The sequence below is a fragment of the Panicum hallii genome, chromosome 4 (genome assembly GCF_002211085.1).
Source record: "Panicum hallii strain FIL2 chromosome 4, PHallii_v3.1, whole genome shotgun sequence".
NCBI lineage: Eukaryota > Viridiplantae > Streptophyta > Magnoliopsida > Poales > Poaceae > Panicum > Panicum hallii.
The window spans coordinates 1,874,693-1,887,908 of NC_038045.1; the positions used below are offsets into that span (position 1 = coordinate 1,874,693).

A 13,216-nucleotide genomic window follows, 5' to 3' on the forward strand; every position below is an offset into this window, starting at 1 on the left:
CTTTCTGGTGCGGGGGGCCGGCCGGTGCCGCGTGCTGGCGCCTTTGTCTTCTCCGGCCCCGGCAAGTCCCCCGCCATGTGAGAGGTGAGAGTCGTGAGATCCTCCAGCACGCAGGCGCCGCAGATCTCAGATGGAACATCCTACTTGTCTTGTCCCCGCCTACGGCTTGTGCGCAGATGATCCGGTCGGATTCCGGCGGATTCTCCGTCTGCACTGCAGGTCTGCAGCCAGTGACAGACAAAGAACGGCCCGGTGTCTCGCAAAATGCCCGAAGAATCCCACGGAGAAAGGAATAGGAAACGGCCGACATGGTGATAAGGCCGCGATCGCGCACGGGTTCTAGAAAACGACGCCCCGATACGCTAAGCGCTGCGCCGTGTGGGGGACCCCGATCCCGGCGGGGCTTGACCCGACCGACCGACCGACCGAGTCGCCTTGCCAGCGCCACGCGCCCACGACACGAGTCCACCGCCGGACGGCATCCCCGGCCGCCACCGTCTCCGCCCGCCGAGTCATCACCCACGCACCACACCACAAGCCGCCCACCTCAGTTGGAGCCCTGCCCAGCAAGAAAGAAAAGGCACGGGATCGGGGAGGAGGCGCCATCTGATTGATCCGACGTTACGCTGCAAAAGCGGAACCACCATCCCACCACCCCCTCCATCCTTTTCCATTTCCCTCCACCGAGAGCACGCAGCATCCACTCTCCCCCTACTAGCTCCAGTCTCCATCTCCTCCTCCTCCTCCCGGTGCTCCTGGCCGTGGCACCATCCACTGATCCACCAATGGGCTCAGCCTCAGGTAAGCACCGAGCATCCATCATGCCGAGCTCATGCTCAACATCGATCGCCCCCGACGCCGTGTGCATATAGCTTACCCGACCCCATATCCTCCCCCCTGTACATGAAGCAGGTGGTGATCTCCGGGAGCACCTGCTGGACGTCGACGGCGGCGCGGCGGCGCCCAAGATACGGGTGCGCGGGCTGCGCCGCCTGGCGGACGGGCCGGCGGGCGACGAGATCCTGCGGGGCGTCGACCTGGACGTCCCGCGCGGCGTGGTGATGGGCGTCATCGGGCCCAGCGGCAGCGGCAAGTCCACGCTCCTCCGCGCGCTCAACCGCCTCTGGGAGCCCGCCCCCGGCGCCGTGCTCCTCGACGGAGCCGACATCCGCGGCATCGACGTCCTCGCGCTCCGCCGCAAGGTCGGCATGCTCTTCCAGCTCCCCGCCATGTTCGAAGGTACGCCGAAACCGCAGAAGCTAACTCGAGTCGATTTCGTAAGAGAATCAGTTTTGTCCCGATTCATGCTCCATCTAATTGATGCCACTAATAAGAACATATATGATTCGGGATTCGGTTAGTTTGCCCGAATAAATTAAGCAACAGCTCTCACTTGCCCTTGGCCGATAGCTTAGATGACCGACCGTTAGACATGGTTACCAATGATTTAACGGTGAGTAGACAGTAGGTGGCCAACTTTGATAAGCTATCCAGCTGACGTTTCTAGATTGAATAGGTCAAAATGCCTTTGTGATAAGCAGGTTTCCGACTCCGATAACATGTGGTTTATGGGCATGATCCAAGGTGATGGTAATCGTGGGCACTCTGACTCTGACCACACCTTGATTTTTTTTTCTGATGCATTAGTACTCCACCTCAACGTCCTCACCTGCACAGACCATGATCCTGAACACATCACTCATGATGATGGCACAGCTAGCTGACAAGGAAGGCAACTGGTAAGCTTAGAGAAAGCTTGAGCAATTGCCAAATTTAAGTGGGATCTTGCGCACAAGATGCCATTCAGATTTCTTTATTTTGAGACGGAACTAATTTATCAACCAGTTGGCAGATTTGACAGAGTAAAGCCATGATTTAGGCCTGCCAGAGATCTGGCTTAGTGCATTGCTTGGATGTATTGAATACTTCAAATATACGACGCCATTTTTTCCATACAATGCCATTTTTTTACAGGAATTTCATAATTTATTTAGCATTTTTTCCCTCTTGCGTAATCGCATCACTTGCCAAATTAATCCGGGCACGGGCAGTACCTGAAAGATGACAGCGTGTGATCTCTGTTTTACGAATTATACTGCTCCATCCTGAATGAAATTTTAAATGGCCAATGGTTCCTTTACTGAATATCCCCCATTATTCTCGAGAAATGAAGCACAGGAAAAATTGCAGTAGATCTTGTTGGTCAAACAAAGAGTCAAAGAGTATAGTGCTGCAGAGAACTATGAAGTGGAAAGAAGACAGATAACAAGCTACCAAGATTGCAAACACAGTGTGATCTAGTCGAAGCATGCCAGCTTCTAGAGTCTTCAGCTATGCAGTTCTTCGCGTCCCATGGATGATCCTTCATTTTGTGTATTGGTCTTTTATTTTAAACACAGTGTGGTTTAAACTCTTAGTGTGTGATTGTAATAATTGTGGACTGATGCCTCTCTCTTGGAGGGGTTTGAAGCCAGAACTTTTTCCATTATCTAAAATAACAAGCTACCAAGATAGTAAATACGAAGCAAAGCCTCCAATGATTGCTCTGATTTGTGTTTGTGCCTTTGATTTCAGGAACGGTGGCGGACAACGTGCGCTACGGGCCGCAGCTGCGCGGCAAGAAGCTCACAGAAGCTGAAGTGAGGAATCTGCTGAGCATGGCGGACCTGGACCCTGCTCTATCCTCCAAGCCGGCCTCCGAGCTGTCCGTCGGCCAGGCGCAGCGTGTCGCCTTGGCGCGCACCCTCGCCAACGACCCCGAGGCACGTGCACCCTCACATGCTTCGTCTTCCTCCAAATTTTCTTCGTCCATGGCGTTGCTGAGATCGTGGATACCCTTCCGGTGCTGCAGGTGCTCCTGCTGGACGAGCCGACGAGCGCGCTGGACCCCATCTCCACGCAGAACATCGAGGAGGCCATCGTGCGGCTGAAAAAGGCGAGGGGGCTCACCACGGTGATCGTCTCCCACAGCGTGAAGCAGATCCAGCGCATCGCGGACCTGGTGTGCCTCGTCGTTGCCGGCGAGATCGTGGAGGTGCTAGCGCCGTCCCAGCTGTCCGACGCCAAGCACCCCATGGCCAGGCGCTTCTTGGAGCTCAGCGGCTAAAGGCCCTTGAATCCATTTCCTCCAAGCAAGAGGAGGATCTGAAGTTGGAGTATGTCTTAACTCGAATTTGTAACTGTAATCTGAATCTCTTTAAGACAAATCCTGGACCAAGCTCTAGCCTGTCATTGGGCCACGTCGCGCGAAATTCTCAGCCTTTGGATATTCCATCTATGGTCACAACGCGCCAGCGCGAGCAGAGTCTCGACGCTTCACCTTCCCGTTCGCTCGCATTTGCCGTTTGGGCAGCGGCACCGGCACGAGCTCGTTGTTCCTGGCCTGTTCACCGCCCTTCCCTCCATTGAGACTTCTTTCGTGGTTCCCAGATGGCGGAGCCAATGCTTCCCTCATCACTGGTCGTCTCCTCGCCTCATCTATATCGCCGGAGAAGTCGCATACCAGGAGGTAGGTTCAATTTGAGGGATCCCCGGCGGCCAACAACAGTCGGAGGACGCTGGCGGTAACGCATGGATGTAATGGCTTCTCCGGAGCTCCTTCCGCGCCCATGCCCGCTTCCGCATGGTGACTATATTGGGCAACCCGGCCCGCCGGCTGGTACCTGCATCTCCACCGCCGCCGATATCATCACCTTCTCTCCGTTGGCCCCAACATAGAGGACGTAGCATCAGAGAGTAGAGACTCCCACAGCCGGTGGCTACGGCTCATGGCTGCTAGTTTTCGTTTAGGAGCGACCTGGGCCAAGCACGGCAAAAGCCGGCTTAGGACGAGCAGCGCCGCTCGGCGGCCTGTAAGCTTCCGACTGCCCTCTCGATCACCGGTTCTATGCTTCCTATCCCTTCTTCTCAGTGGCCGAGGCAGGTTTGAAGATTAGGGGGGCTCTCTTCTCCTTCTCCCTACATCTCCACCCTTTCTCTCTCTTTTCCTCCTCTTTTCCCTTTTCTCCTCCTCCTCCTTCCCCTTTGTCTTCAATGGAGTCCTTGACAGTAGGGGGGGGGGGGGGGGGGGGCTGTAGCCCCCCTGCACCCCCCCTAAATCCGCCCCTGCTTCTTCTTCCTCTAACATCATTGCATTTGGTCAACAATTTTCACTACTCTCACTAAACGCAGCAAGGATGGATGCTTGATAATTCGCCTTTGCTTGATTAATTTCTTATTTTTTACAAAAAATTGACTGAATATTTTGAGAAGAAGTTAATTGCTTGTTCTCTGCTCGAGAGGCAATAGGGAGTCTCCAGCGACGAGTTCAGATCAATACGAATGATTCATGCTTCTCTTGGTAAATCTGAATATCTCTTGAGCTAAAAGTTTGTAAGCTTTTCCCTATGCTGCAAATACATCAACATTTATAATCCTCTCCATCTTCCTGGACGCACTCTCCCTGCTTACGTATATGTTACTGATATTCCATATGAACAGGTACAGCAGCATCATTTTTTCTTTCACTCTCCCTGTTTAGGTATCTATTACTGATATCCCATTTGAACAAGTACAGCACCACGTTCAAGTTATTTTCCAATAACTCAACAAAGATCATTGCATTTTTCATCCCTGTCTGCTGATTCAAATGCTTTGGTCTGACAGCAAGGTCAAATATTGCTGGCTCTATAATCAGAGATATGCTCTCCATGGATGTTCAGAGACATATTTAGACTACACCTTTTGGTAGCTGTTATGTTCCTTTCTCCCCTGTAGGTCAAAGTGCAACCTGACCAAATTAGAATTGCACTATTTTTCTTTGCATGTATAATGTATTGATCATATAACATTTTATCTGAATTATTGATGTAGCATAATAAGATATTTCTCTTTACCAAAATTCCTACCATGTTACTAAGATCAAACAATGATTGATTTAAAAGCAGATATGGGAAAATGGAATTCGAGTTGTGCTTTTTGATCTGCTATATGACCAATGTGCCCCAGGATAAGGTGATTAAAAGAGAGAGTTCAGTCTATACATTGAAGTCAAGAATAATCTGGACATTATATTTAGTAAAAGAAGTATATGCTCATATCATGTGCTTTAATTTAATTATAATGCTACTGTTTTCTAATCTTGAATTTTAACTAATGACCTTACTTCTCACTTCATAACAACTGCTAAGAGTGTTAAGAGTAATAAAGTATCTTCGAGTGCTAAGAGTGTGTGTAAGACTGTAAGGCAAACATATTCTCGGAGGATTCCCTCCACTTTTGAATCTCCAAACTCTAGTGTTAGTCATCTTGCTTTTTTTTTCTTTACCTTCTTTCAGTTTATCACTGTCTTGTTTGGTGAGCAACTGGGCTGCACAACCATTTTTTTTTGCTGTAAAATTTCATGCAAACATTTCTGTTTTCACCGGTTACAAGAAAAGCACACTCAAATTACCAGTCCATTTATCTACTAATAAACTTGTAGCTTCCTATAATACAACTTCTCAAATATGTAGTTTTGCGATTGTTATTGACAAAGTAAGCTAATATATACCGACTAGTTGGGAAAAGACAGATAGTCCACTTATACTTCAGCACTAGTTAAGATACTAGTGTATTTTTGTTTTTTTTGCAATTTAGCCCTTTTTTGGTAAGTTTTTTACATTTGCAAAAAATATACCATACTAGTCATCAAAGACTTCGTCTTTAAGCTGGAATGACTTGGTGAAGAAAGCCGGCCAGCAGAGGTAAGACGAGAGGATACTGCTGATGGTGGAGGCAGCCATGAGCATGTTCTTGAGAGTGATTTGTACTTGAGTAGCCTCCAGCGGCGACGCGCCTGCCATGATGAGGCCCGTCATCGCGCCCGGGAGAGAGATCAGGCCCCCGGTCTTGGCGTTGTCGATGGCGGGCGACAAGGCGATGCCCAGCGACCTCTTAACCTGCTGGTGTGTAGCCTGACGTGGTGTTGCACCTAGAGCTAGTGCAGTCTCTACCTGCAGAAAAGAGAAAAAGAGGTGTAAATATTTGCACTCCCAAGATTATGATGATCATTTTTAGGTGAAAAGATTATGATGATCATTACTTAAGTTAACCATTTCATTAAGATCTGTCTACCAGGAGCATTTAACATCTTATGGGCCATATGGGCTTATGGTATTATGGGCTTTGACATCTTCTTCCTTTTGATTAAGTCATTAAGCCCATTAGCGTAAGACTTGGCCCACTTGAGATTTTTCTTCTCCCTTTTTCTTTCATTGTTTTCATTTACTTTTTGTTTGCTTATTTCTGGTCTCTATAGTTAAACTAAATGCTATAGAAATCTATGATTTTTTTTACTTTCTAGTTTTTTAACCTTTGCCATTTGAGTTTTTTATTCATCCTTTCTTTTCTCATTTATTTGTTTCCCTTGGAATGATAATGGTCGAGCCAAGCATCGCTTATGATATAATGGAGTATAACTAAAATAAGCTTGGAACAAATGGACTAGTCGAACGTGACAAATAAAGTAGTAGAAAAATCAATGTTCAGGTAAACGCTAAATGATCAGTCTTGATCTATGTAGCGTGTTACACGGAATACACGTTCTTATACTATGTTGACAAACATAAATTAAATATAGTAACATGTATATATATATATTAAAAATAACAATAATAATGAAAAGTTAAAAATAATTTTAAGTGAGAATGACTATTGGAGAGTTTTGCATCCATTTTGCATGAATTTAAATTGAATCCCTAAAGAAGATCTTTGAATGATGTGTTCTTTCTCCTAGACAGCATGTACTCATCCTAAACGGCATGCTACTCGTCCGTTTAGAATGTTCTTTCTGTATCGTGCAGTCCGTTTATCTCGTATACATACTGTGTAACCCATGTAATACCGTGTAACGTGTAATATACTATTTATGGTCTAAATTGCACGCCTACCCATCAAGTAACATTTACACGCCGTGTACACGGCGGCAGGCGAACACTGAAAAAAATATATGTATTATAATAAGACACCTACTTTAATTTGGATTAGTAGAACATCAGAATTGAACCAGTTGAACATCGACCTACAGATGGGCTGCTAACCATCATGGCTTTGAACCTACGAATAAATCTTTGCCTATTACAAAAACACGCAACATTTTTACTAGAAATTTTGGTTTGATCCAGCATGTATCACTTACAGGTGAACCCAAAGGGTATATAATGAAAATCGAACAACTATACTATATACTATATTATAATCTAAATGGACTCGCATACAATAAAAATGTGAAAACACAACAAAATCTGTGTTAAAGACGAACCTATTGTAAATTTTTTTGATCCATACGGAATATTCGGTCGAGCATATCGGTTAGTCTAATAAATGGACATAAGGATTTGAACTGTGTTGTCATGCACTGGCAACTCTACCACCACTCCATGGTGTTTTTCCAATTTGCTTTCTTCAGCTAGAGGGGTCACCTTAGATCATTCAAAGTTCCCACAGCAACACACAGGGTATTCATCTATTATTGTTTCATAGACAGTGTCAAGTTGACTTAAATAGGAGGGTTTTGAGACTCTCAATGATCCAAAGTAAAACTCAAATGAAAATCGTTGTTGTGTAACGTTGAGAGAGAGAAAGGCAACGCAAGGAAACTAATTATAAACAAGTTGTGAGGGGGCTTGGAGCTGACCAGGTTCTTCTGGATCTTGACGTCCTCCCTGAACTTCCTCATGGCGACACCGGTGACGGTCATGGCGTTGCCGACCATCATACCGGCGGCGGGGATGATGTACCTTGGGGTGAAGGGGAAGATTCTGAGCGCGACGAGCAGGGCCATGGTGATCATCGTGCCGACCAGGATGGACACGAAGGCGATGTACTTCCCGCGGGGGACCTGCTTCGCGCGCTGGCCGGCCGTGTAGCCGGCGACCGTCACCTGCACGCGTGCCGATTAGAAATGCATCGATGAAATCAAATCAAATCAATCATCTTGGAGATGAAATTTCTCTAATTCAGGGACCGATCGAATTCTCTGACACGCACCATAAAGAGGTATGCGAGGAGGATCCAGGGCGCGGTGTTCTTCTGGGAGAAGATGAAGTGGAGCACGAACCCGACGACGGAGAACTGGACGAAGGAGCGCGCGATGGCGTAGAGCATCTCGCGCTCGATCCCCAGGCGCTGCGTGAAGCTGAGCGCGACGGCCAGGGCGACCGCGGCGGTGGCGGCGAGCGGCTTGAGCATGCCCACCAGGAAGTCCCGCCAGAAGCCCGGCGCCCCCAGGTCCGGCTGCGGCGGCGCCAGCTGCTCCAGCAACACCGACGCGTGCTCCATCTCGATCTAGTTACCTCACCGGCGAGCTTGGTTCCGGCGGATGGATGTAGCAGACGCTGACGCGTCGGTCAACGCGGCGCCCAAGATGGCGGGTGCACAGTCGAGGGATCTCGCCGCGGAGCGCGCGGTTCTCGTGGAGGCAGGTCGCCTTGCTTTTGAATCGTTGCCTCGTTGGCTACGGTCGTCAATCCAACATTTACTAGCGGTAAAGCGGGTAAAATCGTATGCATGATTCAGAAGACTACTCCCTAGTGATCCTAAAGCGTCTCTTATAGGCTTATCTTGCCATCTCTGTTTCTGATGAGTGCATTCGGCTTTACGGTAATGGCTTTATATCGATGCGATCACCGATCTTTGTTTCGCTGTCATTCCTTTCGCCTTTCACCGAGGAGAAAGGAAGAGAGTAGCTGAGGCCAAAAAGACGCAAGGTGCACATCCACAGGGTGCTCTCTCAACTTTAAACTCACATGGCGTATTTCATATGATTGCGGCAATTAAGCATATAATATTTCTGACACAAACTTGATGTTATTAGAATTTGTATTACAAATTGCTCAAAGCCTTGTCATATTAAAATGAAAATTTGCATTATTGTAATTTTAAACGGGCGGGGGGGGGGGGGGGAGTAGTAATCTGTTGCAAGCTTGACAAGCTAGCATCATGCTCAACTAGATGAATACATGTGACTAATGATTGATAGTGGCATTTGGTACTCTCTCCCTTCAAATTATAGGTCGTTTTGAATTTTTTAAAAATATAATATTTCTATGTGTTTAGATATAATGTATATTTAGGTGCGTAACAAGCTTTTGTTGTTGTGATTTTCCCCAAAAGCTAATTTTGTATTCTAGCTTTGGAGAGAAATTGACTCTGCAAAAGATAATTACGAAAAAAAAGCCATGGCTACTTGATTTCCTATCCTTTTGCTTTGGAATTTGATGTGGAAGAACCGGAAGAGATGATTCGTGCTCTTCTTCCAGCCCTGCTGGTTGCCGGCTAGCACTAACCTACGTCTTCGCCAATTAAACAAGGACTCCGATGGAGGTGTGCCGTGTGCGCTCCGCACGTCGTCACCCAAATTAGTCCGCCACCGCTTCCACCGCTCCTAGGGATCCGAGCACATCAGAAAAGAATCGGCAAAAGAAAAAAACTAATAAAAAGGCACGAGAGAGTCATAGATTCTTGGATCTCGCCGCGGAGTCGGGATCATGCTAGGCCCCGAGACTACACAGTTGCTGTAAAGATTCATTACATTTTAGATATGTTAATGAACAATTAGTGCAAATTGATGTATGGATTGGCTGCTAATTATTATTTTAATTTTTTGTAAATATATTGTATATCTATTCAAGATAAAAAAATAAAAAAATTATTGACATCTCCTTGTATTTAGTAAAAAAATAAGATATTGTCTCGGGGGCACTTCAGACATCTTACCACTCACCTCAAAGAATCGGCCGAAAATAATCAGAATTGCCAAATACTAAGCTTATGTTGACATATATCATAATTTTATAAACCATTTACCTTGTGTAATTGCTATAGTTCTATTTATGTGGACCATATTGATGAAAAATTTAGAAAATTTAATATTTTTCTTCCCAAAAGATACATTAAAATAGTGAACATATTAGGTTTGTACGAGTATTTTGGTATATAGATAGTCCCACAAACCTTCAGAAGTATTACATGTATTTTATCCACAGCATACAGTTTCCCACAGCTCACAGCTCTTCTAACCAAACGGTCTTCTGCTTTTCCCACAACAGCTTTTCCACAGCAGTTTTTCCATATCCCACAGCTCACAACAATTTTTACAATAGCCACAGCCCAACCAAACACACCCTTAACTTCGGCTGGGTGTTTTGTTCAAGTGCTATTACAACAGTTTACATGAGATGCCAACGCTCTACGTGATCACAGTTTTGGCCACACAGAGATTACACAAAGTGCTAAGCGAGTCATCGCCCATGCCATGCACCAAAGCTGGCAAAGTGCCAAAGTCTCCTGCAGAAATTGGTCTTTCACTAATTGCTTTTGGAGCCCAAAATATCGGCGATGACTTTTTCCTTATAAAAGGGGGGCAAGATGGCAACACCGATGACACAAAGCAAATATCCCTCCATAATAATCCATCTGCTTTCTTCTCCTCTCACTCCTGGGGGATCTCGAATGGGCTCAGCTTCGCGTCAGCAGCCATCCCAGACGAACCATGGCGTCGAGCTTACCATCTCACCGGCGTCTGGCCTGTCAGACGAAGACGACGAGGCCAGGGAGCTCCTGCTGGACGTGGGCGGGCTACTCGCCGGCGGCGGAGCAGCTGGGGCGGCGGCGGCGGGAGGTGCTGCTCCCTGCAAGATACGGGTGCGGGGGCTGTGCCGGCGCGCGGCGGGTGGCCAGGAGATCCTGCGCGGCGTCGACCTGGACGTGCCGCGCGGCGCGGTGGTGGGCGTCATCGGGCCCAGCGGCAGCGGCAAGTCCACGCTGCTCCGCGCGCTCAACCGCCTCTGGGAGCCCGCGCCCGGCGCCGTGCTCCTCGACGGCGCGGACGTCTGCGGCCTCGACGTCCGCGCGCTCCGCCGCAGGGTCGGCATGCTCTTCCAGCAACCCGCCATGTTCGACGGTACGTGCCTACTCCGGCCAGGACACTCGTTCTCTCTGCCTATATTCAACGAGAGAAGACCAAGCGCGCGCGCACCTGGACCGTACGATCGAGAATCCTCAGCTCGTGATCAAAGCAAGAGCGGCTTTGGACGTTGGAGCTTCCCGCGTGAAACAGAGAGAATCTCTCGGGAGTCGGGACTCGCGAGAAAAAAAAAGGCTAGTAGTTCTCGCGAGAAAAAAAGGCAAATAAATGATTCTTGCATCGTTTAAATGAAAGTAAGAATTTTTATAAAAACGATAAACCTTTAGTTAAAGACAAAAGTAATCAAATGTCTTAGTTTGAATGTTTTTTGTGATGGAAGTTTAAATCAAATGCCGCTATGCTCGATTATGTGACATCATTTAGCACGCAGATGATGGCATGCATTGAGAAATTTTAGCGGGATATACTTTTGCTCGAAAGGTGGCAGTGACGGACTCACAGATTTTCTTGGTTTCATAATGGGTTTTATTATTAGCCGAAGGACAGTTTTGACATAGTATAAAGCATAGACAATGACTAACAGAGATCAGATCTAGTTTGATATATATCATATGTATGTTTCCTCCAGTCACAAATAAGTGATATTTTGCATCCTAGGTCAAACATTCTCATTTAGTTGTATATTAATTTTTATGTCATGAGTTTTGATTTTTTTTTTTCCTTCAAAATGTCACGGGTAAATTTCTTTCAAGATTATTCTCTTTAAATTTAGACGGGCTTTCTTGTCGTTTAATAGTTACTGGTAATCGCTCGATACACAAAATTATTCTCTTTGTTGCTTAAGCAGGCACGCAATAATTTCTTGAACAAAGATTATGGTATTTCACACACACCACGTGAAGGGTACATTGACTTTGTGAACTCTACATGCCGTTTTCTGACCAATCGGATACGGACTTGCTAATGTCATTTGAACTGTTCCGAACACACATCATCAGTTCATCAAGCCTCCAACTACTAGGTGATGGGTATACATGCCCTAAGTAACTTGTTCTAAGCAATATAAACTAGAAAGAGAGAAATAATATGGGTCAAGTTGTAACAATGAACGGCTATGTGCATCTCTCGTTGGTGTAGCAGCTGGAATAATATTTTTATTCCTTCATCTAATCTAAAGAAAGAAAGAGAGAAATAATTTTCTTAAGAAAGAAAACATGCATGTAGCCTCCTTCACTCTAAACGAGAAGTCAAATGTTTGCTGATTCATGTCTAAAATTAAACATGACTACCAACTCCTTCATTAAAAATGTACGATCTTTCTGAGGAATGGCAGAAATGGGGAAATATAAAAGGGGCTTGCACTGTAAGACATTTTTGAAAAAGAAGAAGGAGAGTATGAAACTGCAGCTAACTTTATTCCCCTCGCAAAAATATATATATAACTTCATTTAGATACTTTGTAAGATTGGTCTGAATTTGTCTTTCTACCTTCCACGCCAGGGACCGTGGCCTACAACGTGCGCTACGGGCCGATGCTGCGTGGCAAGAAGCTCACCGAAGCCGAAGTGCAGAACCTGCTGAGCCTGGCCGACCTGGACCCTGCCATGTCCTCCAAGCCGGCCACCGAGCTGTCCGTCGGCCAGGCGCAGCGCGTCGCCCTGGCACGCACGCTCGCCAACGAACCCGAGGCATGGGCGCCTACACGCTCCTGCTTAGCTTCTTCCTTCCATTGCTCACCATGGCATCTCATGCTCTTGCCATTATTGCTGCAGGTGCTCCTGTTGGATGAACCGACGAGCGCGCTGGACCCCATCTCCACGCAGAACATCGAGGACACCATTGTGCGGCTGAAGAAGACGAGGGGGCTCACCACGGTGATCGTCTCCCACAGCGTGAAGCAGATCCAGCGCATCGCGGACCTGTTGTGCCTCCTCGTCGCCGGCGAGGTCGTGGAGGTGCTTCCGCCGTCCGCGCTGTCGGATGCCAAGCATCCGATGGCCCGGCGTTTCCTCGAGCTCAGCTAGCTAAGGATGATCGTTCCGAGCAAGTGGAAGATCGATAGGAAACAAATTTGAATAACATGTTATGAAAAACTAGGGTCTTTTTTTTGTCAAAAAATTTCTTTAAAAAAATAATATATTGATGTTCCGGGTAGCAGAGATGTGCAATACTAAATCTTGGTAGGATATATGCTTTGCACTTTGCAGCAAAAGGAAGCATATGTTTATACTGCAAGGATGTATTATGGGATTATCCAAGGGTATGTAAGAACTATGGAATAATTGATGCTGATGTTCCATGTAAAATAGATATTTAAGATTAAATCAATTG

At 46.7% G+C, this 13,216-nt stretch overlaps 3 protein-coding genes across 5 annotated transcripts; 2 read left to right on the plus strand and 1 right to left on the minus strand.

Moving 5' to 3' along the window:
• Positions 1–566: 566 nt before the first annotated feature.
• LOC112888495 (protein STAR1-like) lies at positions 567–3,268 on the plus strand. 2 transcript variants are annotated; one of them, XM_025954715.1, is made up of 4 exons: positions 567–801; positions 910–1,239; positions 2,575–2,762; positions 2,852–3,268. In XM_025954715.1, the coding sequence occupies exons 1-4, from the start codon at positions 786–788 to the stop codon at positions 3,104–3,106; spliced, it is 789 nt and encodes a 262-aa protein (XP_025810500.1). In that variant the 5' UTR covers positions 567–785; the 3' UTR covers positions 3,107–3,268. The 2 variants fall into 2 exon arrangements, with proteins under 2 accessions (XP_025810500.1, XP_025810501.1); XM_025954716.1 differs by having other exon boundaries at positions 568–801; positions 913–1,239.
• Positions 3,269–5,537: 2,269 nt separating this feature from the next.
• On the minus strand, positions 5,538–8,399 carry LOC112890394 (UPF0014 membrane protein STAR2-like). The gene is made up of 3 exons (XM_025957291.1): positions 8,008–8,399; positions 7,655–7,900; positions 5,538–5,972 (listed from the first exon to the last, which is right to left on the minus strand). Exons 1-3 carry the CDS (start codon positions 8,296–8,298, stop codon positions 5,661–5,663), a joined length of 849 nt encoding a protein of 282 aa, XP_025813076.1. The 5' UTR covers positions 8,299–8,399; the 3' UTR covers positions 5,538–5,660.
• A 2,017-nt stretch (positions 8,400–10,416) lies between these two features.
• Positions 10,417–13,213, plus strand: LOC112889840 (protein STAR1-like). Of its 2 annotated transcripts, XM_025956615.1 has the most exons (3): positions 10,417–10,921; positions 12,386–12,573; positions 12,658–13,213. In XM_025956615.1, exons 1-3 carry the CDS (start codon positions 10,471–10,473, stop codon positions 12,907–12,909), a joined length of 891 nt encoding a protein of 296 aa, XP_025812400.1. In that variant the 5' UTR covers positions 10,417–10,470; the 3' UTR covers positions 12,910–13,213. The 2 variants fall into 2 exon arrangements, with proteins under 2 accessions (XP_025812400.1, XP_025812399.1); XM_025956614.1 differs by having other exon boundaries at positions 12,386–13,213.
• The last annotated feature ends 3 nt before the right edge of the window (positions 13,214–13,216 follow it).